Here is a 21,665-nt window from a genome sequence, read left to right as displayed (position 1 = left end):
ACCCAAAGGATAGTCCGTTTCTCTCTCAGGTAAATGTCCAGCTGTTGGCATACCCGGGCAAGAGTGACAAGGGACTCAGTCAGACTCCTGCCTTGGATTCCACTAAGCATAGTTTTCCTTTCCACCTCATGGTCCAAGATCACTACTGGAGCTCCAGCCATCAAGGGTGCACTCCAGCTAGGTGTGGTGGTGCATGCCTATGATCCCAGTGACTCAGGAGGCTGAGACAGGAGGATCACAAGTGTGAAGCCAGCCTCAGCAACTTAGCAAGGCCCCGTCTCAAAAAATAAAAAAGGCTGGGGGTATAGGTCAGGGGTGAGGCACCCCTGGGTTTGATCCCTGATACCAAGAAAAAAGAGAAAAAGCTGCTCTTTTCAGAAGTGGCATTTAACCTCTTCCTGCTGTCTCTGTGCCCAGGAGGCATTCATGCGGCCATTCTTAGCTTCCAGGGGTGCCAGGGAGTCTTGCTGTGGGCATCCTGTGCCGCAGGCTTCTCTCACAGGGGACACCAGGAGGGCAGACCTCGGCGAGCAGTGCTCCGCTGCCCAGTGGCTCTGAAAGGGAACCCTGAGGCTCAGGGTGGGGACGCTGGCCGCTCCCGGTCACTGCAAGGACCATGGCCCAGCTAGCCTGTGCCAGCCCCCAGGCACCCCACTGGCTGCCTTTCACTGGCCACAGCCCTCATATCCCTGCCAGAAACCCCCTGTGGGGTTGGTGCTGGCCGGGCCCAGGAGTCCCCATGGTGGGGGACCGAGGTCCTGCCCCCCGGGTCTCTCAATAGACGTGCCTGGGGCAGTGGACAGGAGCCTGCTCTGTGCCATCTTCAGGCTCCCGTGGTCACCTCTTCCAGAGCGGGACCTTAAACGGAGCCTGCTGCAGGTCACACCCCCAAGGCCAGAGCCCGGGGTGGGGGCGCAGCTTCCCCAGGCCCCCACTCCCAGCTCAGGGTGGGCAGTGCAGAGGAAAGGGGAGCCTGCCCGCTGCCCCCGTGTCCCTCGTCCCTCAGGGAGGCACAGAGAGAGCACCAGCCAGAGGGCAATCTGAGGTGGCTCCCATGAGCCGCCGGTCACCCTCCCCAGGGCTGCTGCGTGGGCGTCCAGACTGGAATGGGGGGGCACCACCATAAAGGCCACATGGGTGACGCTGTCCCCAGGGGCCCTGGCCATGTCTGGGGACACGTTGGCATCAGTTGGGGAGCGCCTGGCCTGGGGACCCTGCTCAGCACCTGCAGTGCCCGGGTCACCCGAGAACCGCCCAGTGCCAGGCCCAAGGGCCACGCTGGGCGGGGTCCGAGCACTGCCAGGAGTGGGACGCTGGCCCCCTGGAGCAGGGCTGGGTGCCCGTCCGGTCGCCGTGCACCACCCACGTCCCTGCCTGCCTGGGTCCTGGGCCTGCTGTGGACCCACAGGCCCGGAGCAAGCAGAGCGGCCGGCCCACAGGGCAGACAGGTGGGGCCTCTTTAGTAAAGGGAGCCAGTGGCATCCCATGGGGACGCTGGCACACGATCTCCCATGACACACTGGGGCCCGTGGCGGCGTGTCCGAGGGGCGTCTGGGCTGAGGGGCGCGGTGGGGTCTGTTGGACAGCCGGCGCTGGCCAGGCTGCGGGGCACGCAGAGGCTTGCTGAGCGGGCCCTGCCAGCCTGTGGGTCCCAGGGCAGCTGCCGGGATGGGGCACCGACGTGTGGTGGGCAGGCGGGGGACGCTGGGCAGTGCCGTCACCCTCTGGAGGCTGCGGGGCAGGGCCGTCCACACCTCCGTCCGTGCCCTGCCGTCCTGGGGGGTCCCAAGCACCTGGCCAGCCTCGTCCTGCGGGCCCCTGCCCGTGCCCTCTGGGCCCCCCCAGCCACTCCTGGCCCTGGGAGAGCCCGGGCCCTGCTCCCAGCCGCCCTCGGCTGGTATCCCTTGTGGTGTCCAGGTGGGCAGAGGGCTTCTTGGGTGGTCCATCCTGCAGGCATCCATTGCTGGGCCTCCTAGGAGCCTCCGTTGAGGCCATGGCCCCCCTGCCCCACAGGCGCGGGCTCCGCCTGTCCCCCGGCCCTGCGACCCACCACCAGGCTCACGGCAGTATCGCAGCCACCAGGGGCAGCGGGGCAGCCGCGCTGTGGCCGCGGGAGCAGAGACCAGGAGGCGCCCTGGCCAGCAGGTGCCCTGAGCCTGGAGCCCGCCTGTCAGACCCTCCCCTGACTCTGCTTTGCCCCCTGGTGAGACCCCGGGTAGGGGTCCTGCGCGCCTCTGCCCACCCAGCCCTGCCTGCTGCTCCCGTGTCCGCCACCGCCCGGTGCGCTCTGGTGTGAGTGGGCTCCGCTGTGCACAGTTAGTGGCTGCACAGTCTCCCCCGCTGGCTCGGGGGTCGGGCTGGGCTCCACCTGTGGTCATCCAGCTGCCCGCCCACGGCCTCAGACCCTGGGGCCTCCTACCCTGCTCCGAGCCTCGCCGCTCCGCCAAGAAGTGGGCTCCCCGGCCCCGGGACAGGAAGTGGCGCGACACGCTGAGCCTGTGGGCGCTGGCGCTCGGGAGGTCTGGGGTCCTGGGAGCATGACCCCTCGACCTGTCATCCCTGTCCCTACAGGCATCTCGTCCCCGGTGAAGAAGACAGAGATGGACAAGTCGCCCTTCAACAGCCCGTCCCCCCAGGACTCACCCCGGCTGTCCAGCTTCCCCCAGCACCACCGGCCTGTCATCGCCGTGCACAGCGGTGAGTGTCTTGGGCCCCGGCCGGGAGGGGTGCTGGGCCCTCAGCTCAGAGCCATCACCCCCGGGGAAGTCCCACGAGACGTCTGACCAGGAGCCATATGGCTGTGGCCTTCCAGCCAGGAGAACACAGAGGTGGTGAACAGTGCACAGGGCTGAGTCCCCGCTCTGCCAAGAGGACTCAGCCTGGGACTCGCCCCACTGTGCCCCCGGGGCCCTGCATGGTCCTGTCCCTGTGTCCCCCAGACACGCTGGCTCACCGGGCAGAATCAGAAGCTGCCACCAGGCCAGAGTGCTGTGGAGCGGGCTGCATGCGGCCTTCTCAGGGACCTGAGAGGGAGGCCAAGGCCAGGCCGGCCCTGCCTGGGCACACCCTCCCCACAGGAGAGGGGTCACAGAAGGACGTGCACCGCAGTGGCACAGGCCAGCAGCTGCTCACCGTGCTGGCCCACTCCCTTGCACACTGGTGGGAGGATTAGTGGCCACACGGCTTGTCCCCGCGGGAGCCTGGAACAGGCTCAGGGCTCCCCCGGCACCAGCCCCTGCCACACATCTGGCCAGGCGGCCACAGGCCACCTCGGGAGGCAGACACAGGGCAGGACCCGCGTGCTGGGGCCAGGAGTTGGCCAGGGAGGCCCCGGCCGACCGCTCCTGTCCGAGACGTGTGGTGGGCACGTGGCCCAGACCAGCCTCACCCTGGGGCTGCGAGCAGGGCAGCCAGGGACACACAGGAAAGCCACTCTACGGGGCGGGTGACTGCGGCACAGCAGGTGCTCAGGGCGCCGAGCTGTGTAGGAACGCGCACCCGGAGGTCCTCGGCCCCACCTGCAGGAGCGAGGTGGCAGCTGCAGCTCAGTGAGAGCCAGACACCCAGGCCACCAGATGTGACCCAGTGACAGGAGGGTCCAGGACAGCAGAGTCCAGACATGGGACGTGGACCCGGCAGGGGCAGGACTAGGAGGGCCAGGGCTTCCTTAGGGGTGACGGAATGTTCTAGAATCCGTGGTGACATTTGCAGTTTCGCGAGGATACCGAACAGCACTGAATTGCAGGCTGTCCCAGGGGACAGGGGACTTCATGGTGCCCTCGGGGGACTGTTTCTCAGGCCTCAGAGAGCCAGAGCCCACGGGTGCCCTGTCCCCTGTGGGGAGGGTGGTGCAGAGCCGGCTTGGCCTCCATGGACCTCAGGGGTCTCCAGACGTGAGCGCACCCGTGGGGCTGGCTCGTCCTGTGTGTGGAGATGGCGGCGAGCCGCACGTGCTCAGGACGGTGCCGCCTTGCCCAGGTTCCCCCTCCGAGGTCCAGCTGAGGGTCAGAGCCCCAGGCCCCAGGCTGCACTATTAGCTGCAGGTGGACGCGGGGCCTTTGCCATGGGAGCCGAGGACGGCACCCGGGGCCCCTCGTGGGTGCAGGGAGCCCCGGCCCCAGCCCCGCGTCAGTTCTAACAAGATCTGTTCTCTGGCCCTTTAGGAAAGGCCTTGCCGAGGCCCACGTCAGGCGGACAAGGGACCAGGCGGCCTGGGCTCAAACCCCAGGGTGGCCACCTGCTTGCTGGTGGCCACAGGCAGGTGACCCGTCTTCCAGGTCACGCTGACACCCTCTGTTTTGAACAGACGGGAGCCGGGCGCCGGAGCCGCTGGTCATCCGGCTGCTCAGGAGCCGAGGCGGGAGGACGGCCGGCTCCAGGGCAGCCTCAGCAATTAGTGACGTTCTGCCCCCAGATAAAAAGGCGCAGCGGGTGGCGGGGGACTCGCAGACGTGCACAGGGCCTGGGTCCCATCCCAGCCCTGCAAAAAAAATAAGTTGGGGACAAGACAAGGCGCCTCTGGGCTCCCGGGGGCCGTGAACTTGAGGATGCAGCTGGGTGGCCCTGTGGTATCGCGTCCTGTCATCGAGCACCAGGAAGCAGGTGTGGGCCATGCCCACGGCCCAGCAGCCCCGCCCGTGACCCCTGCCTCCTGCTGTCTCCACAGGGATCGCCCGGAGTCCCCACCCGTCCTCGGCCCTGCACTTCCCCACCACGTCCATCCTGCCGCAGACGGCCTCCACCTACTTCCCCCACACGGCCATCCGCTACCCGCCTCATCTCAACCCCCAGGACCCCCTCAAAGATCTCGTCTCGCTGGCCTGCGACCCAGCCAGCCAGCAGCCTGGACCGGTGAGTGGTGGGCGTGGCTTCGGGGTGGCCACCGGCGACCCTGGCGCCTAGCGGCCGCAGCGCCTCCATTTCCATTGGCTTTACCAATGCAAGTGTGGCATTCCCCGCGTCCGTCGGGCTGGGCCGAGTGGGTGGTCCACCGGGCACCGCCGGCCCGAGTGCGCGGAACCTGCAGTTGGGCAGTGGCCAGTGGTCCGGCTCGGGCAGTGCGGAGACTCCACAGACCTTGGCACTGGGAGTCGGTGGGTCCTCATGGTAAGGTCACCACCATCGGTCGCGTCTGGAACGAGTTAGGAGAGCGCCGGCCGCGTCTGGCATGAGGTGACAGGGCTCAGAAGGGGAGTGAGGGACTGCGGGTGGCACACGGAGGAGGCCACACGGGCACCCCAGCCGCGCCCGGGCTCAGGCGCTGTTGAGCGCTGTCCCCGGGGCTCTCCCTGGGCTGCTCTCAGACCCACCGCCCACCACCCCACCTGGCCGTGGGCGGGGCGGGGCTCTCCGCTCCAGCAAGGCCCGGCCGCAGGGACACCCGTCCCCTAACCACGTGTCCCCCCTCCCCCAGTTAAATGGAAGTGGCCAAGCTGCGGCTGCTGTCCTCCCACACAGGTGCTGCTGCCCCGGCCGCCCCCCACCTCCGCCGCGCCCCACGCCTGTCCTAGTGAGCGCCCGGGGCTGGCTGTCCAGGGCCCTGGCCCCCACCTGCCCAGCAGAGCTCAGCTACCCGATGGCCTGCGTGGGCCAGGATGGCCCCCAGGACAGCAGCAGTGAGCCACGGCCCGGGCCACAGTCCAAGGTCCACTTACCTCAGCACGTGGCCTCGGGGACCCGCGAGCCCATCTGGGCTCAGAAGCCCTGCTGTGCCCGGGGCTCCTAGCAACAGACATGATCTCACTCGGGCGTCCCCAGGGCCACCCGGCCCCACGTCTTCTGTGGAAAGTAGACACCATGGCTGCCGTCGGAAGCCGGGGCTTCACCTAAAACCCCAGAGCCGGCCGCCAGCAGGGGGGCTGGACACAGGGCCCTGTTCCACACCTAGCGACGACCGTCCCCCCTGCCAGGCGACCCAAGCACATCCTCTGGCCCTTCCTGAGCGCTGGAGTACAGCCGGCCAGTCCTGGACTGTTCCAGGCCACTCCTGTCCCTGTCCTGGGCTCATGGTGGCCCCCATGGGGCCTCCCCTGCCACAACAGCACCTGCCAGGGCCGCGCACCCCCTCTGGGCTGCAGGCCCCCCTTAGGCCCAGGCCCTAGTGCCTGGTCTCATCAAGGCCAGGTGCAACCCTGGGGCCGTCCTGCCCGCCAGCCGCCTGTCCTGCCTCTGTGCTTTCTGTCCCGGGGTCGAGCCCCGTCCCCAGCCCGTGGGTGTTCGTATAAGGAGGGTCTCACGGGTCACTGAGGCCGGCTTGGAACTCGTGTCCTCAGCCTCAGCCCCCCGCGCTGCTGGGGCCACGGACCTGGCCCCGCCCACCACCCTCCTTCCTTTCAAGCACTCGTCCTCCCCTCCTGGGCCAGCTCCTCCCGGTGGGGGCCAGCTCACCCCCGGCCGTCGCCACCCCTGCCCCCCAGGGTGGGACGTGGGGACCGGCCTTCTCTGAGCCCCGGTTGCGCCGTGTGACCTCAGGGACGCCACTAGGCCAGCCTCAGTCCGCTCAGCCACACGGGTTGGTCACGGTGCCTAACTGGGGACTGCGGGGAGCAGGCTGTGACGTGGGTCAGAAGGACGCTCTGTGTGGTGGCGGGAGTGGGGTCGCCCCTGCGCCCTGCAGTTCTGGCCGCCCAGCCGGCCGTCAAAGGGTGGGCGTGGCGTTTGCTGGGACTGCACTGGAGGGTGCACCTCAGTGAGGGTGGGGTCGGCGTGAGCCCTGGGTCCACCCCAGCACCGAAGGAAGGGACAAGAGCTGGACCGCCCTGGGCCCCTGCAGCCACCGCGTCACAGCGTCACAGAGAGGGACCACAGGGCCCTCCCTCCCGCCTCCCACTGTGCACCCCGGCCTTCCCCACCTCCCTCCAAGAGGGAAGCCGCCCTGGACCTCCCAGGTCCGGCCTCAGCGCACCGCCGCCTGGCCCACAGCCGTCCGTCGGGGCCGCGTCTTTGTGCAGTGACAGAACCCGCGGGGTTTACGCTAGACCAGGGAGCCGGCCGCCCACCGTGCCCTCCAGCAGGGAGTGGTACCCACGCGTCCTCAGTCACTCATGGCCCTGGCTCCGCCGGCACAGGCCGTGCCCGAGAGGGACACCGAGTAACTCACGGTCTCCCTCTGCCCCGCTCGGCACCCTCGGCCGGGACCCCTGGCCCTGGAGTCAGTGCTGGCTGATGACAGTCAGGACCCCCGCTCCCCAGGATCCGGATCAGCCAGGGGGCCAGCGGCTCGGAGCCACGGGAGTTGGGTACACAGGGCCGGCTCTGTGACCCGGGCAGCAGAGACCCTCTCTGCCACCCGCGCCCCCTCGCTAACGGGCTCTCGGTCTCTCTCCTCCCTGCAGCCTACTCTACGCCCGACACGTCCCCTGCAAACCGTTCCTTTGTGGGATTAGGACCAAGGGATCCGCGGGCGTGTATCAGGCACAGGTAGGGGCCGAAGGCCGGCGGGGGGCGGGGGGCTCAGGGAGAGGCCGCCTGCTGGGCCTGCACCCTCCACTGTGGCGCAGGGCCCGCCTCCCACAGCCCACCAGGGCCTTGAGCCCGCTACTGGCTTCTTGGGACACCAGGCAAGGCTGGACTTCCCGCCTTGGCCTCCGGGGGCACACCACGCCCAGGGATGTGAAGCAGGCCTGAGCTGCCCACCACTTCCTAGTGGCATCTCCTGCCCCAGAGACAGAGACCAAGGGTCCGTTTGTATAGAGGGGAAACCAAAGCCCAGAGAGGCAGGCCATTTGCCTGGGGTCACACAGCACATCACCAGAGCCTTCACCCCAGCCTTCGTCCCTCCCATGCTCTGGCCAGGGAGGGGCAGGGAGTTGGCTGCCAGGGCATTCCATGATGGGTGGGTGGACCTTCCAGAATAGCATCCCGCCCTACCAGGTCCAGCAGGTGGTGGAGCAGGTGCGGGCTGTGAGGAGGGGCTTCCTTGCAGGTCAGCAGGACAGAGGACAGGGTCAGGCAAGGCACAGTTGTCCTCCCAGGTGGAGTGTGTGCCAGGCGGTCGGCAGGGAGCAGGACGGAGAGGAGCAAGTGCCCTGGCAAGGCCTCAGCCCCAGGCCCAAGCACCCCTGCACCTGCCCTCCGCTCGGGGCCTGGTCTGCTGCTTCTGCTGGACCCAGAGGCCCGCTCCCTGGCCTGAGGAGGCCACAGGATTTGTGACTAAGAGCAGTGGTGGCCACAGCCCGGCCTCACAGGCCTGGCCACAGAGAGCCAGCTCAGGGCACCGCAGCTCTGCAGAGCTGGTCGTGGGCAGACCCCCGTGTCCAGACCCCCAGCCACACGAGGTTCTCGGGTGGAGCCCCCAGGCAGGGGCCGGGGAGGCCACCAGAGTTGAGTCCCCAGCTGGGATAGGAGCGTCCCTCTACCCTGGTCACCTGGGCCCTGTGTGACTGTCAGTTGCTCCTGGAGGCCACAGGGGCCGAGTGTGGAGGCAGGTGCCCCGTGCCCGCCCCAGCTGTGCCCCTGGGGCCTCCCCAGCCTCCACCCAGCCTCTCTCCCACGGGACCAGCAGAGGGGGAGACACGCAGCTGAGGGCGGCAGGCGGCACGTAGGCGCTGAGGGGTCATGGGGGTGGGGAGCTCTGCCTCACGCTCTGAACCACAGTCTCTTCCTCTGGCCTTAAGCATCTCCCGGAGAGCCTTTGAAGGACAAAGAGCAGGGCTTCCCCACACTCCCTCCTGCCCGAGAGCGGGGTCGCCCCCTGCGCCCAGTGCCGCCGGAGCCTGGCATCCCCTTGCTGTGCCACCTAGCGCCCTGCCCCCAGGAGCCCGGGGATGGCCCCCCTGCTTCAGAACTGAAAGCTGATGAGGAGGGGCGGCCCGGCCTCCACGGTCAGCCTCTGCCTTCCATGAAGCCTTCTGACTGCCTGCCTCTGGACAGCGCCAGCCGGGGGCAGCGCCACCTGCAGCCTCACCGCCTGAGCCCTGAGCCGGGAGGGAGGCCGAGGCAGGCTGGGTGGTGCCTGGGCTCTCCCCTGTCCATCCTCTCCTGCCGGCTGGACCCTGGGAGCACCTGGAGAGGGCGGGACAGGGCTGGCAGGACCCGGGGTGGCTGGCAGCGGAGGCGAGTGGGAGGCGGGCAGCACGGGTTCTGGGAGACGCCGTGAACGAGGGGCCGCCGGGGCCAAGCTGGCCAGAGGCAGCGTGGGCTTCACCTGGGGCGCGGGGAGCCCTGGAGGACGCTAGTGGGCGGCCAGCCAGGTCAGGGTCGGAGGAAGGCGGCGGGCACTGAGGGGAAGCCGCGTGGCTGGGAGACCTTGTGGGGCGGGAGGGCCCCTCGTGTGTCCTGGGAGCAGCGCTGCCCGAGCTGGCCAGACCTGGGGGTGGGGGTGGGGAGGGCCGTCCTGCAGGGTCAGCGCTTCCCCTGCTGGCCACTCCTAGAGGCTGCGCCCTCCACCCCTCCCACATGCCTGGCCCTCGCTCAGCCGCCCCCTCCTCCACCCACGTCCTTCTCAGGCGCCGGGCCCTCCACCCCCGGACTGCAGAACCCCTCAGCGGCTCCCCACACCCCGCTCGGCGGAGGAGCAGCTGGGGTCGGAGGGCCAAGCCACAGACCCAAGCCACAGTGGCCGCCACAGCCAGGCCAAGATGCTGTGGCCCTCACCAGGCTGCAGTGGGAGGGGCGGAGGCGAGGTCACCCCGTCCTGACCAGGGCTGGAGCCAGGCAGAGCCAGAGGGGTGGGAGGAGAGAGGGATGGAGGGAGGGAGGGAGGGAGGCATCCACCACGGGGAGGGTCACGCCCAGAGCCTGTCTGGTTGCCAACGGAAACCAGACATGAGGTAATGGCCGAGATGAACTTGAACTTGGCTGGAGGTGGGGGCCAGAGCCAAGGTGTGGGTTCAGGAGAGGCCGGGCTCGGACTCCCGTGGGTCACCCGCCCAGCCTCAGAGGGAGGGAGGGGCCGAGCCCTGAGGGAGAGCTGCCCACACAGGGGCAGAGCCTGGTCCTTTCCTGGGCGGGGGTGTGTGCTGCCACTCCTGTGGGGGCGGGGGGGGGGGGCTATCTGCAGTGCCCACCTCCCCGGGCGGTGCAGGGGGCTCCTCAGGCAAGCTGCCGAGGGAGGGGGACCGGGGGCCTCTGTCCAGGACAGTGAGCCTGGACCCAGGGCCCTGCAGCCTGAGTCCCTGCCCAGCCACCTCATGTGGTCACCCTGGGCAGGACAGCTGATTAGCTTAGGCCCACTCTATGGATGGGCAGGGAAGAGCCCTGTGCCTGGAGGTCTCGGGGGCACTGAATGGGAAAGACGGTCCACAGCATGGACGGCCTCCGTCCCAGGGCCTGGCCGCTCCTCTGCGCTAGAGGGTGGGGACCAGGAGAGCCCCTCCCCTTCCTGCTGCTCCAGGCTGAGGTCACGGGAGCCAGCCAGCAGAGCGCAGGGCAGCTTGGACCCGGGTGACAGGGCACGTGGGGCCATTCTCGCTCCGCCCCACATGCACGGGCTGTGCTGGCGCTGTCCCCGTGAGCGCGAGTCCGCCTTGGCTGGAACCGTTTCTGGCAGCTGCTACAGAGGCCGGGCACGTGCCCGGGGCATGCAGGGGGCTGCAGGGGCCAGGGGCAGGCGTGGACGGGCAGGCCAGGCCAGGAGGACCTGACCCTCTCTCTCTCTCTCCCCACGCTGCCCAGTCCTGGTACCTGGGATGACCGAGGTCTCTTCCCGCCTCTCCTCCATCGTCCTGGGGACCCGGGGCACGGCCCCCACCCGCATTCTTGGTGGAAATCAGAGCGAGCAAGACCGCCCGTGCCGACTCCCAGCTTGGCGCAGGAGGACGAGGGAGGAGGACGAGAGACACACCGTGCCCTCCCGACGCCCCGCGGCCCGCGGGAGGCCGCTACAGGGTCTCCCTAAGTTATTCATCTCCTTCCCACGGCCACCGCTGCCCCGTGGCACCAGCGCTGCCCAGAGACCAGGTGAGCACAACCTGGCGCCTGTGGCCAGGGTCAACGGACGGGCAACGCCCAGCAAGGCCACCTCCCCCTGGGCCTGCGCCACCGCCACCAACGTGGGGACCCCGGCCAGTCCCCCTCTGTGGATGGTGATTGCCAAAGAGGGGAGGCAGGTGCTGGCGGGAAGGGGTCAGCCAGGACCCCAGCCTCGGGCAGCAGAGACCTGGACTGAGGGCGCGGTGGGCAGACGAGTGGGGAGGGCTGCAGAGCAGAGTGGGGAGGCCCTGGACGTGGCAGGGGTCCATCGCTGGCACTCACCAAGGAAGGACGCCAGGCGGGCACTTGGGGAGCCCAGGAGGGCCCTGAGGCTGGCCACGCCCTCCCAGACCCCCGAGGACCCGCCTGGCCCTGCTGTGCTGGGGACTTGCCTTCAGCCCTCGGGAGGAGAAGTCTCTATGCAATTAGACCCCAGCCCGCCTGGCGCCGCCCGCCGCCCGCCTGGCACCCAGGGAGGAGCCCGCGCACAGCAGGAGACGCACTTTCTGAGGATGGGGTGGGCCAGACTGAGTGGAGGGGCCGCAGAGCCTCCCTGTCCCCAGGCGGAGGCCAGAGAGTGGTTTAAGTGCCTGATCCCCACCGGCCGCCCCGTGTCCAGCTGGGACAGTGTGGCCGGGCTCCCACCCCCGCTCCCAGCCACCTCCACTCACGGGCCCCTCATTGCTGTGTCCCCAGAGCTAGAGAGATGGGACCCCAGGGCTGCGCTGGGCGTGCCCCAGGCACCCCGGGCCGGGCTCTGGGCAGGCCCCCGCCTCCTCGCCAGTGCCTTACACCTGGAGCAGCCCGTGCCTGCGCCCCCAGGGACCCCTGTGCACTTTCACGTCCCGCGAGGGGAGGTGCAGAGCCACCTGGAAGGGGAGCGGGCCTGGGCGGAGGGCTCTGGGGACAGGCCTGGGCGTCCACCTGCAGCCCAAGGACCTCTCATCTGCTACGCGTTTCCGTTGAGCTGCTCCAAAACACTAAGCTGGGCGCCGGGGACCCTGACCCCGGCCCAGCCATCCCACCGTCCCCTCCTAGGATTGCTGTTGTGGGGCCCCGATGGCGGTGCTGTGTGTTTGGGGGCCACTGAGCCCAAGCGCAAGGACCCCTTCTGGCCCACACATCCCAACTGACACCCTTCATGCCTGGCGCTGGGGACAACCCCAAGACCCGCCCCGCCCCGGGCCAAAGCCATCATGCAGGACAGGGCCTCCAGGCCCGTCCACCCCATGCTGCCCCCGACCGTCTCACCCCCACCCCAGCTTCCAGACTCTCTTCCCAAATTGGCCCCGGGGCCTTGGCCAACCTGCTGGTCACTTGGAGAAAGACCCTTCGCTGGCCCCCCACTGCCCCTTTGCCCAGAGGGTCCTGCCATCCTCAGCCTCAAACCCTTGGTCCCTCTGTCTGTCCGTCCGTCCATCCTCAGGGCCCCTCCACTGGGTGACCGTTTGGGGACCAAAGCGTGGGCCACTCTCGGGGAAAGCAGAGGCATCTGGAAGCGTCTCAGCCAGGGTGGGGGTGGGGAGGGGCCGCACGGGGGACCTGGGGTCGGGGCGCACAGAACCAGCTCTTTACCTACTTTGCATGGTGCTTAGGACCCCGCGGCCCGGCTCCGGCGTCGCCCACGGTGGCGCCTGCATGGCAGATACACCTGCTCTGTCCCTCCGCCTCCCGGCCCCCTCTTGAAAAAATCAAAAAGTCCTTTAAAAAGTTCCATGTTTCCTAATTTGCACGAAGTTTTCTACCACATGATGTGCCTTGCCTCGGAGAATAAGTATTATTCAACAGTATCGGCTCTCAGCTGCATGTGTGCACGCGTAGTCAGGCCACGGGACGGGTACAGTCCACGGGGTGTACTTCTATTTGTAAAAAAACAAAAAACAAAAAAAAAAGAAGAAAAAGATTTTTTTAAAGAAGACAAGCTCTGAACAGGCAGCTGTCCCTCGGTCTGCGCCCTGCCCGCCCGGCCAGCTCCTTGGCTCCGCTGCACCGGGGCTCCCTGGTGCTCACCTCTGCCACCCCAGCCCAGGCCCATGCTCCACAAGGGTCATCTGAGTCCCTGCCCTGGCCCAGGGAGGACTTCCCACACCGGGCACAGGCCAGCCACGCCTGCAGCCTGCAGGTGGACCTCCCGCCCCCCGTGCACACCTGGTCAGGGTCAGACTGCTGCCCCACCCAGGGCACCTCCTCTTCCCCACCCGCACCCTACCTTCTCACCAAAGGACCAGCCTCGGGGGCACTGCCAGCTCCGTCTTCCAGCTGTGAGCAGGAGGTGCCGGCCGCAGCGCAGAGAAAGGCAACTCTATGCAACACCTGTCCCCGGTCAGCTGGGCCTGGCCCGGCCGGGGCCGCAGGGCACTGCAGCCACCAGGGCACCGAGTCACGAGCCTCAATTGGCCCCGGTGGTCACCAGGCTGTCGCTTGTCCCTGACCTGCGTTCTCTGTCCTCTTTCTCTCCCCCTCCCTTCTCCCCTCCCCCTCCCTCCCCCCTCCTTAATTACAGTTCCTTTTGCTCTTTACTTGACCAAAGTTAAGACAGTAGCCAGGTGGTCAGTGGGCAGCCACATGGGCAGGAGTCTCCGACCTGGGCCCCCCACTCCCCCCCGGGCCCCAGGCGTCCCACACAGGTCACCAGGACAAGGATTGGCCCAAGAGCACTGCATGACATCCTGAGTTTTCTCCGGAAAGCCACCTTGTGCTCCAGGAGACCGCCAGGGCCCCCAGTCTGGCCGTGGACTGCCCTTAGGGACCACCCTTGCCCTGGGCTCGTGGTTGACATTGCTATCTCTGGCTTTCCATCGTGCTCCTCCTGAGTGTCACCTGGGAGGCAGGGGCAGACGGAGTGGGTGGCATGGTCCCCGGGACCGTCTTGCCCTCCGTGGCCGCGTACCTCAGCACACCCCTCAGGAAGACAGCCGCGGGCACTGCCCTAGCCCCAGCCACAGACGGCTCTCAGGCCCTCACGAGGGTGGCAGGCGGGTCCATGCCAGGCAGCGCACTGTCCTGGGGCCACCAGGTTCTCAGACTGCCCTGATTCTCAGAAAAGCCACAGTGGCTGGCCCCCGCACACGGAGAGCCAGCGTCCCTGCTGGCCTGCGGCGGGCACAGGGTGGGTGTCTTTGTCCTGTGGGGGGTGGGGGGTGGTTTCTCTTTCCTGCATGAAACTGGCATCTCCCAGACAGGTCCTCTCCCAAGCCCACTGCCCCCCCACACCCCATCGCCCACCTCCGGCCCCCAGGGAGGAGCCGAGCCTCCCAGCCACAGCAGGCAAGGCCCCTCAGGCGGCCCTTGGGGCCCCACTCACGCCAGTTGCTCCACCCCTTTCCCCAGGTGGGGCCCTCGCTACCCGGCTGGCCAGGCCAGAAGGGGGTGGCCCGGTCCCATTGGTCTGGGGGAGAGGCATGCAGGGGCCCATTGCCCAGGTTGGGTCCAGAGCCACACGCAGGCTGGACAATCAGATCCCAAAGGAATGCCCAAGGGAACAGGGAGGACCTGGGGCCGAAGGACCGCCACCTTGGGTGATAGCTCCCCGGCAGGTGGTGGCAGCCTCTGCCACTACACTGTTCCCGGCGGGGGACCTTCGCACATCCCCACCACACCACGGCCACTGCACACTGTCTCCCAGAGGTCTGGGGGGACAGCATGCCAGCCCTCCCCGCTCCGGCTTCTCAGGCGCCTGAGGTCCTCGGGCCTCAGCGCAGACTGTGGCCTGCGGGTGGCACCGGACTCCCCGCCCGCCGGGTCCTCTGCCCAGCTGCCCCCTCGTGCTGGGAGTGAGATCCAGCCTGGATCCAGCTCCTCCTCTCCCTGGGATGCCCCGAGTCCCCCTCTAAGGTACCCTGTCCCCTGTACCCTGTCCCCAAGTGAGCGAGAGCTGGAAGCAGGGTGGGGTGGGCTGCCGGGGCAGGCGGAGGCAGCCCCAAAGCTGCGCCAGCAGAACCCCTTGCCCACGATACCAAACCAGACTCCGCGCAGTGCCTCACGGTCTGCTGCCGCGGCTTTGGGCCCCTCCCCACCCGGTGTCCCCTAGCCCAGCCCGTGGGCCGGGAAGGAGGGCAGGCCGGAGAGGGGGACGCCTCCCACCACCTCGACCCCGGCCCCCCTCCCACCCCACCTGCGGGCTGGGCAGGGCCCCTCCAGCAGGAGCCCCAAAGCCCACTCCCCAAATGCATGCGAGCCCCCTTCTCCCACCCTGAGCCCAGCCAGAAGCCAAAGCCCCTCCAAGAGCAGGGGGCCCAGCCCACCCCTGTTCCCTGCCTGCCCCTCACCTGGCCAAGAGCACGCTGGGGGACAGGACAGGAGCAGGGAGAGGGTCAGTTCCCTCTGGGCCCTTCCCCTCCTCCGTCTCCCCCCCACTCCGTCTCTCTGTCTCTCCTTTTCTCTCCCCGTCTCTGTCTCTGCCTCTCTCCCTCCCTCTCTCTCTCCTTCTCTCTCCCCGTCTCTCTCTCCCCGTCTCTCTCTGTCCCTCTGTCTGTCCCTCTCTGTCTCTCTCCTTCTCTCTCCCTCTCTCTCTCTCCCCGTCTCTCTCTGTCCCTCTCCCCGTCTCTCTCTGTCTCTCCCTCTCTCTCCACCGCCCCCCGCTCTCTCTCTGTCCCCCTCCTTTGTCCCCTGTAGTTTTGGCTGGGGATTCTGGGGACCCTGTCCCTCTTGTTTCCTGGAGGTTGTTTGAGTTTTCGGGTTGGTTTTGGATCTGCTCACAGCAGGACAGTAGTCTGTCCCTTGCTTTCTGCTTGTGGCACACCCGAGGACACGCGCACACCCCTGCTTGGAACCACGCGGACGCTTCTGGCCAGCCTGTGGCCACTGCCGCCCAGTCCCTCCCCGGCAGGCGAGCGAGGGGACAGAGCGCCCCGCGGGCTGGCTCGTGCCCCGCCGTGGCCTGGTACCGGTTCTGGTTTGCGGACGCGCTGCCGAGTCCCGTTTGCGGGAGGTGACTCTGGCTGTTGTTACTCTGTTGTTTCCCTATGCAAAAAAAAGAAAATGGGGGGCCATAAAGGTTCAATAAAAGGCAAAAAAAAAGAAAAATGTATAAAGATTAAACAAGCTCTGCTTCCACTCCGGCTGCCTGGAGCCTCTTTCCGCGCCCAGCGGGGCTGGCCTGGGCCTGTGGCCTGTGGCACCGTGAGGGGGAGTGGCTCAAGTGTTCCCCAGGGCAGGAGGTCTGGGGCACTGGTGACTGTCACACCTGGGGTGTCCTGGTCCAGACGGTGGAGGCAGGAACACTGCTCAGCACCCTGCAGGGCCCATGATGCCACCAGAGAGTGGCCTGGCCCTGTGTCCCCAGCACCCACGGAGCGCTGCCCTGGCAGTGGCCAGTGAGCCTTCCTGCAGCGGCTCCTCTCTGGGCCCCGCTCAGCCTCTTCCAAGCCAGGAGCAAGGGAGTGCAGAGGCCAGGGGGGGCCTCGCACGAGGAAGCAGCGTGGACAGCCCCTGGCAGAGGCCACAGGCAAGGGCCCCGGGCAGGACGGCCTGGCGGGCTGTGGCACAGGGAGAGCCCGCGGGCTGCGGCGGAGAGTGAGGAGGAGGAGGGAGGCAGGGAGGACCTGGGCTTTGACCAGAGGGAGGTGGGAGCCATGGGCTGTGGACAGAGGAGGGGCCTGGCTCGGTTCCACCACTTCCACCTCCAGGGAGGTGTCCCGTCCGCCCGCAGACCCCTGGCCGCATTGCAGCCACCCCTGCCCAGTAGCCCTCCCGAGGCCTGGCCCCCCAGGTCGGCCATGTCTGTGTGCCCGGCCTTCCAGTCTGGCACCCCTCAAGGCTGGGGCCAGGGGGGTGGGGGGCCACGGAGCCCAGGAGCACCCAGGTGTGGGGGCCACACGTTTCCTGGGGGCCTGGGTGCTGTACCCCGCCCCTGTCCCAAGCACTCCAGGACCCCACGGAGCCCAGGGTGGGTGAGCCAAGCCCCCCTGCTGCCCAGGGCTCCTTCCTTCCTTCCCAGTGGCGAGGGGGGACCATGTCCTTCCTACAGAGGCAGCTGGGCACAGCAGGCCGGCGAGGCGTGGAGGCCCGTGCACGGGTCCACCTGGCCCTCGGCTCACAGCCCTGTTCCTCCTCCAGCTGCCCTGGCTGCCTCCCGAGCCTCCTCTTCCGCCCTTCCCACTGCCAGAGGAGGAGGACCCAGGGAACAGGCGGCAGGGAGGGGCCGGCCTCGGCAGGCTCCGCGGGGCCTGGGCACGCTGCGCCCCAGGGCCCTCTCCCCCCAGGGGAGGTGGGAGCCCAGGCCTGAGCTGCAGGAGCCAGGCCTCCGCGTCCTCCTGCTGGGCTTCCTGAGCTCAGGATGGTGTGGGCACGTGGGCAGCCGGGCCCTGAGGGGATGGGGGACAGGGGATGGGCGGGAGTGGGGGGTGGGGGGTTGGGTGGCGGGAGTGGGGGGTGGGGGGTTGGGTGGTGGATAGGGGGGTTGAGGGGTGGATGGGGGGTGGATGGGGGGCAGTGGAGGATGCAGGGTGGCTACAGGGTTGCACAGGAGGAGGAAGGAGGAAGGGAGAGGTCTCGGGGATGGGGGTGGACAACCAGGATGAGTGGCTGGGGCGGGTGGTAAAAATGCTACTGTCCTGTTTGAGTCCCATATTAGGACAGGTGGCCGGAGGGCCTTTGTGAGGCGCTGTGAAGCCCTGTGGCGGCCTGTGCTCCTCCAGCTGCCCAACTGCCTCCCTATAGGCGAGGGCTCTGGGAGGTGGGGCCCCAGCTGTGGTGGCCACATGCACTAAGTGGGTGACCCCCAGATGAGCAGGCAGAGGCCAAGATGGCCCCAGGCCCAGCAGCCACTGCAGGCAGGAGCAGGCCGGCAGCGCAGGCATCCGGGTGGGACCCACACCCCTCCCACCCCTCCCTCCTGCTGAGGCCTCACAGACGTCCCCCGCAGCTTGAGGACCCAGATGAGCAGGGAGCATCAGCTGAGGCCGTGCAGGACCAGCCAGGGCCCAGCAGGCTGCAGGTGCAGCTGGGCAGGAGGAGGACCCCAGGGCAGGGTGGGGCTGGTGTCCCTGGAGGTGGAGGGAGCACCCTAGGGAGGGGCTGGAGGGGCCCAAGCAACCCAGCACCCGGGCTCCCTGAGGTCGCCCGATCCCCACTCCCCAGGGCAGCAGAGGTGGGTCCTGATTCCTGGGCAGCAGGCCTTTCGATGGCTCCTTCAACCTTGTGACCTCTTTCAGGTCCCACAGAGCTTCCAGACTGGGGTGATCAGAACTCCCTCCCGTCTCCCATGTTGTAGAACAGGAGCCAACTACAGGTTCAGAGAGGCTGGGCCACCTCCCTAGGGCTGCGCAGCACTCCAGTGGAACAGAAAAGGACGCCCACTCACAGCTCTGTCCTTAGAGGAGAACCTCTGGGCTTGACCTTGGGGAACCTGCAGCCACCCGCATCCCAGGGGCAGCCAGGGCTCCAGCTCTGCCACCACCAGAGGGAGGCCTGTCCTGGGAACTCCCGTCTTCCTTCAGCATTTGGCTGCAGAAAAGCAGGAGGCTCCTGGCACCAAGGAGCACTGCTGGGCCCACGTCAGTCATCCTGGGGTCCTCTGCCCCCTGGCGGGCCATCCTGGGGGTGTCCCAGACAGAAGTGGAGCCACCTGGCTGAACAGGCATGTGTACCCACAACCCCACCCAGAGCGGCATCTCAAACGCTGGCCTTTACCAAGCTCCTCACAAGGAACAGCTGAAGCCACCAGGCATGGCTGTCACCCAACCACTTGGGATCTGAGCAGGAGGGTCACAATTTCCAGGCCAGCCTGGGCAACTTATTGAGGCCTGTCTCAGAATAAAAGGATTGGCTGGCGATGTGGCTTCAGGTAGAGCTTTGCCTACACTCTGCCAGGCCCTGGGTTCCATCCCCTGGCCAGAGAAGAAAGAGGACAGGAGGAGGAGGAGGAGGAGGGGGAGAAGGGGGAGGAGGAGGAGGAGGAGGAGAGGAAGGAGGAGGAGGAAGAGGAGGAGAAGAAGGAGGAGGAGGAAGAGGAGGAGGAGGGGGAGAAGGGGGAGGAGGAGGGGGAGGAGGAGGAGGAGGAGGGGGAGGAGGAGGGGGAGGAGGAGGGGGAGGAGGAGGGGGAGGAGGAGGGGGAGGAGGAGGAGAAGCAGGAGAGGAAGGAGGAGGAGGAAGAGGAGGAGGAAGAGGAGGAGAAGAAGCAGGAGGAAGAGGAGGAGGAGGGGGAGGAGGAGGGGGAGGAGGAGGAGAAGCAGGAGAGGAAGGAGGAGGAGGAAGAGGAGGAGGAAGAGGAGGAGGAGGGGGAGGAGGAGGAGGAGGAGAAGAGGAGGAGGAGGGGGAGAAGGAGGAGGAGGAGGAGGAGGAGGAGAAGAAGGAGGAGGAGGAAGAGGAGGAGGAGGGGGAGGAGGAGAAGAAGGAGGAGGAGGAAGAGGAGGAGGAAGAGGGGGAGGAGGGGGAGGAGGAGGGGAGGAGGAGGAGAAGCAGGAGAGGAAGGAGGAGGAGGAGGAAGAGGAGGAGGAGGGGGAGGAGGAGGAGAAGCAGGAGAGGAAGGAGGAGGAGGAAGAGGGGGAGGAGGAGGAAGAGGAGGAGGAGGGGGAGGAGGAGGGGAGGAGGAGGAGAAGCAGGAGAGGAAGGAAGAGGAGGAGGATGGGGAGGAGGGGGAGGAGGAGGAGAAGCAGGAGAGGAAGGAGGAGGAGGAGGAGGAGAAGAAGAAGAAGGAGGAGGAAGAGGAGGAGGGGGAGGAGGAGGAGGAGGAGGAGGAGAAGGAAGAGGAGCAGGAGGAGGAAGAGGAAGATGAGCAGGAGGTAGAGGAAGAGGAGGAGGAAAAGGAGGAGGAGGAGGAGGAGGAGGAGGAGGAGGAGGAGGAGGAAGAGAAGGAGGAAGAGGAAGGGGAGGTAGAGCAGGAGGCAGAGGAGGAGGAGGAGGGGGAGCAGGAGGAGAGGAAGGAGGAGGAGGAAGAGGAGGAGAAGAAGGAGGAGGAGGAAGAGGAGGAGGAGGGGGAGAAGGGGGAGGAGGAGGGGGAGGGGGAGGAGGAGGAGGAGGAGGAGGAGGGGGAGGGGGAGGGGGAGCAGGAGGAGGAGGGGGAGGGGGAGGAGGAGGAGAAGCAGGAGAGGAAGGAGGAGGAGGAAGAGGAGGAGGAAGAGGAGGAGAAGAAGCAGGAGGAAGAGGAGGAGGAGGGGGAGGAGGAGGGGGAGGAGGAGGAGAAGCAGGAGAGGAAGGAGGAGGAGGAGGAGGAGGAGGAGGAGGAGGAGGAGGGGGAGGAGGAGGAGGAGGAGGAGGAGGAGGAGGAGGAGGGGGAGAAGGAGGAGGAGGAGGAGGAGGAGGAGAAGAAGGAGGAGGAGGAAGAGGAGGAGGAGGGGGAGGAGGAGAAGAAGAAGGAGGAGGAGGAAGAGGAGGAGGAAGAGGGGGAGGAGGGGGAGGAGGAGGGGAGGAGGAGGAGGAGCAGGAGAGGAAGGAGGAGGAGGAGGAAGAGGAGGAGGATGGGGAGGAGGAGGAGAAGAGGAGAGGAAGGAGGAGGAGGAAGAGGGGGAGGAGGAGGAAGAGGGGGAGGAGGAGGGGAGGAGGAGGAGAAGCAGGAGAGGAAGGAGGAGGAGGAGGAAGAGGAGGAGGAAGGGGAGGAGGGGGAGGAGGAGGAGGAGCAGGAGAGGAAGGAGGAGGAGGAGGAGGAGAGAGAAGGAGGAGGAGGAAGAGGAGGAGGGGGAGGAGGAGGAGGAGGAGGAGGAGAAGGAAGAGGAGCAGGAGGAGGAAGAGGAAGAGGAGGAGGAGGGAGAGGAAGAGGAGGAGGAAGAGGAGGAGGAGGAGGAGGAGGAGGAGGAGGAGGAGGAGGAGGAAGAGAAGGAGGAAGAGGAAGGGGAGGTAGAGCAGGAGGCAGAGGAGGAGGAGGAGGGGGAGCAGGAGGAGGAGGAGGAGCAGGAGATAGAGGAGTAGGAGGAGGAGGAGGAGGAGGAGGTGGAGGAGCAGGAGAGGAGGAGGAGGAGGAGCAGGAGATAGAGGAGTAGTAGTAGGAGGAGGAGGAGGAGCAGGAGGAGGAGGAGGAGCAGGAGAGGAGGAGGAGGTGGAGGAGGAGGAGAGGAGAAGAGGAGAGGAGAGGAGGAGGAGGAGGAGAGGAGGAGGAGGGGAGGAGGAGGAGGAGAGGAGGAGGAGGAGGAGGAGGGGAGGAGGAGGAGGAGAGGAGAGAGAGGAGGAGGAGAGGAGGAGGAGGAGGAGGAGGAGAGGAGGAGGAGGAGGAGAGGAGAGAGAGGAGAGTAGAGAGAGGAGGAGGAGGAGGAGGAGGAGGAGAGGAGGAGGAGGGGAGGAGGAGGAGAGAGGAGAGGAGGAGGAGGGGAGGAGGAGGAGGAGGAGGGGAGGAGGAGGAGGAGGAGGAGAGGAGGAGGAGAGAGGAGAGGAGAAGAGAGGAGAGGAGGAGGAGGAGGAGAGGAGAGGAGGAGGAGGAGGAGGAGGAGAGGGAGAGAGAGGAGAGAGGAGGAGGAGGAGAGGAGGAGGAGGGGAGGAGGAGGAGGAGGAGGAGAGAGGAGAGGAGAGGAGGAGGAGGGGAGGAGGAGGAGAGGAGGAGGAGGAGAGAGGAGGAAGAGGAGGGGAGGAGAGAGGAGGAGAGGAGGAGGAGGAGGGGGAGAGGAGGAGGAGGAGGAGAGGAGAGGAGGAGGAGGAGGAGGAGGAGAGGAGAGAGAGGAGAGAGGAGGAGGAGAGGAGGAGGAGGAGGAGGAGGAGAGGAGAGAGAGGAGAGAGAGTAGGAGGAGAAGGAGAGGAGAGGAGGAGGAGGAGGAGGAGGAGAGGAGAAGAGGAGAGTAGGGAGGAGGAGGGGAGGAGGAGGGGAGGAGGAGGAGGAGGAGAGGAGA

At 67.2% G+C, this 21,665-nt stretch overlaps 3 protein-coding genes across 7 annotated transcripts in view; 1 reads left to right on the top strand and 2 right to left on the bottom strand.

Annotated features, from left to right (window-relative positions):
• Nfic (nuclear factor I C) overlaps window positions 1-12,701 on the top strand; it is a 47,713-nt gene extending 35,012 nt beyond the window's left edge. For 4 of the 5 annotated variants that reach the window (XM_046444164.2, XM_046444163.1, XM_046444162.2 and 1 more), the window contains exons 7-10: window positions 2,572-2,697; window positions 4,667-4,851; window positions 7,335-7,419; window positions 10,615-12,701. In XM_046444164.2, the coding sequence (XP_046300120.1) occupies window positions 2,572-2,697; window positions 4,667-4,851; window positions 7,335-7,385 (362 nt within the window). In that variant the 3' untranslated portion in view covers window positions 7,386-7,419; window positions 10,615-12,701. The remainder of the gene's footprint in view (window positions 1-2,571; window positions 2,698-4,666; window positions 4,852-7,334; window positions 7,420-10,614) is intronic. The other variant, XM_046444165.2, reaches the window with a different exon arrangement.
• Window positions 1-21,665, bottom strand: part of Smim44 (small integral membrane protein 44) — a 213,710-nt gene that overhangs the window by 181,905 nt on the left and 10,140 nt on the right. The window lies entirely within an intron of this gene.
• On the bottom strand, window positions 19,594-20,770 carry LOC124092501 (basic proline-rich protein-like; the record flags this gene model as incomplete). Its single annotated transcript, XM_046444186.1, is given in 4 exon segments — window positions 19,594-20,256; window positions 20,259-20,329; window positions 20,388-20,500; window positions 20,502-20,770. Coding segments are annotated over 4 exon segments (1,116 nt in total), but the record flags the coding sequence as incomplete, so codon positions are not given.

Source organism: Marmota monax, unplaced genomic scaffold (genome assembly GCF_021218885.2).
Source record: "Marmota monax isolate L192 unplaced genomic scaffold, Marmota_monax_Labrador192_F-V1.1 WCK01_AAM20220418_F8-fsc00102, whole genome shotgun sequence".
In the NCBI taxonomy this organism is placed as follows: domain Eukaryota; kingdom Metazoa; phylum Chordata; class Mammalia; order Rodentia; family Sciuridae; genus Marmota; species Marmota monax.
This window is presented reverse-complemented; position numbering and strand designations above follow the sequence as displayed.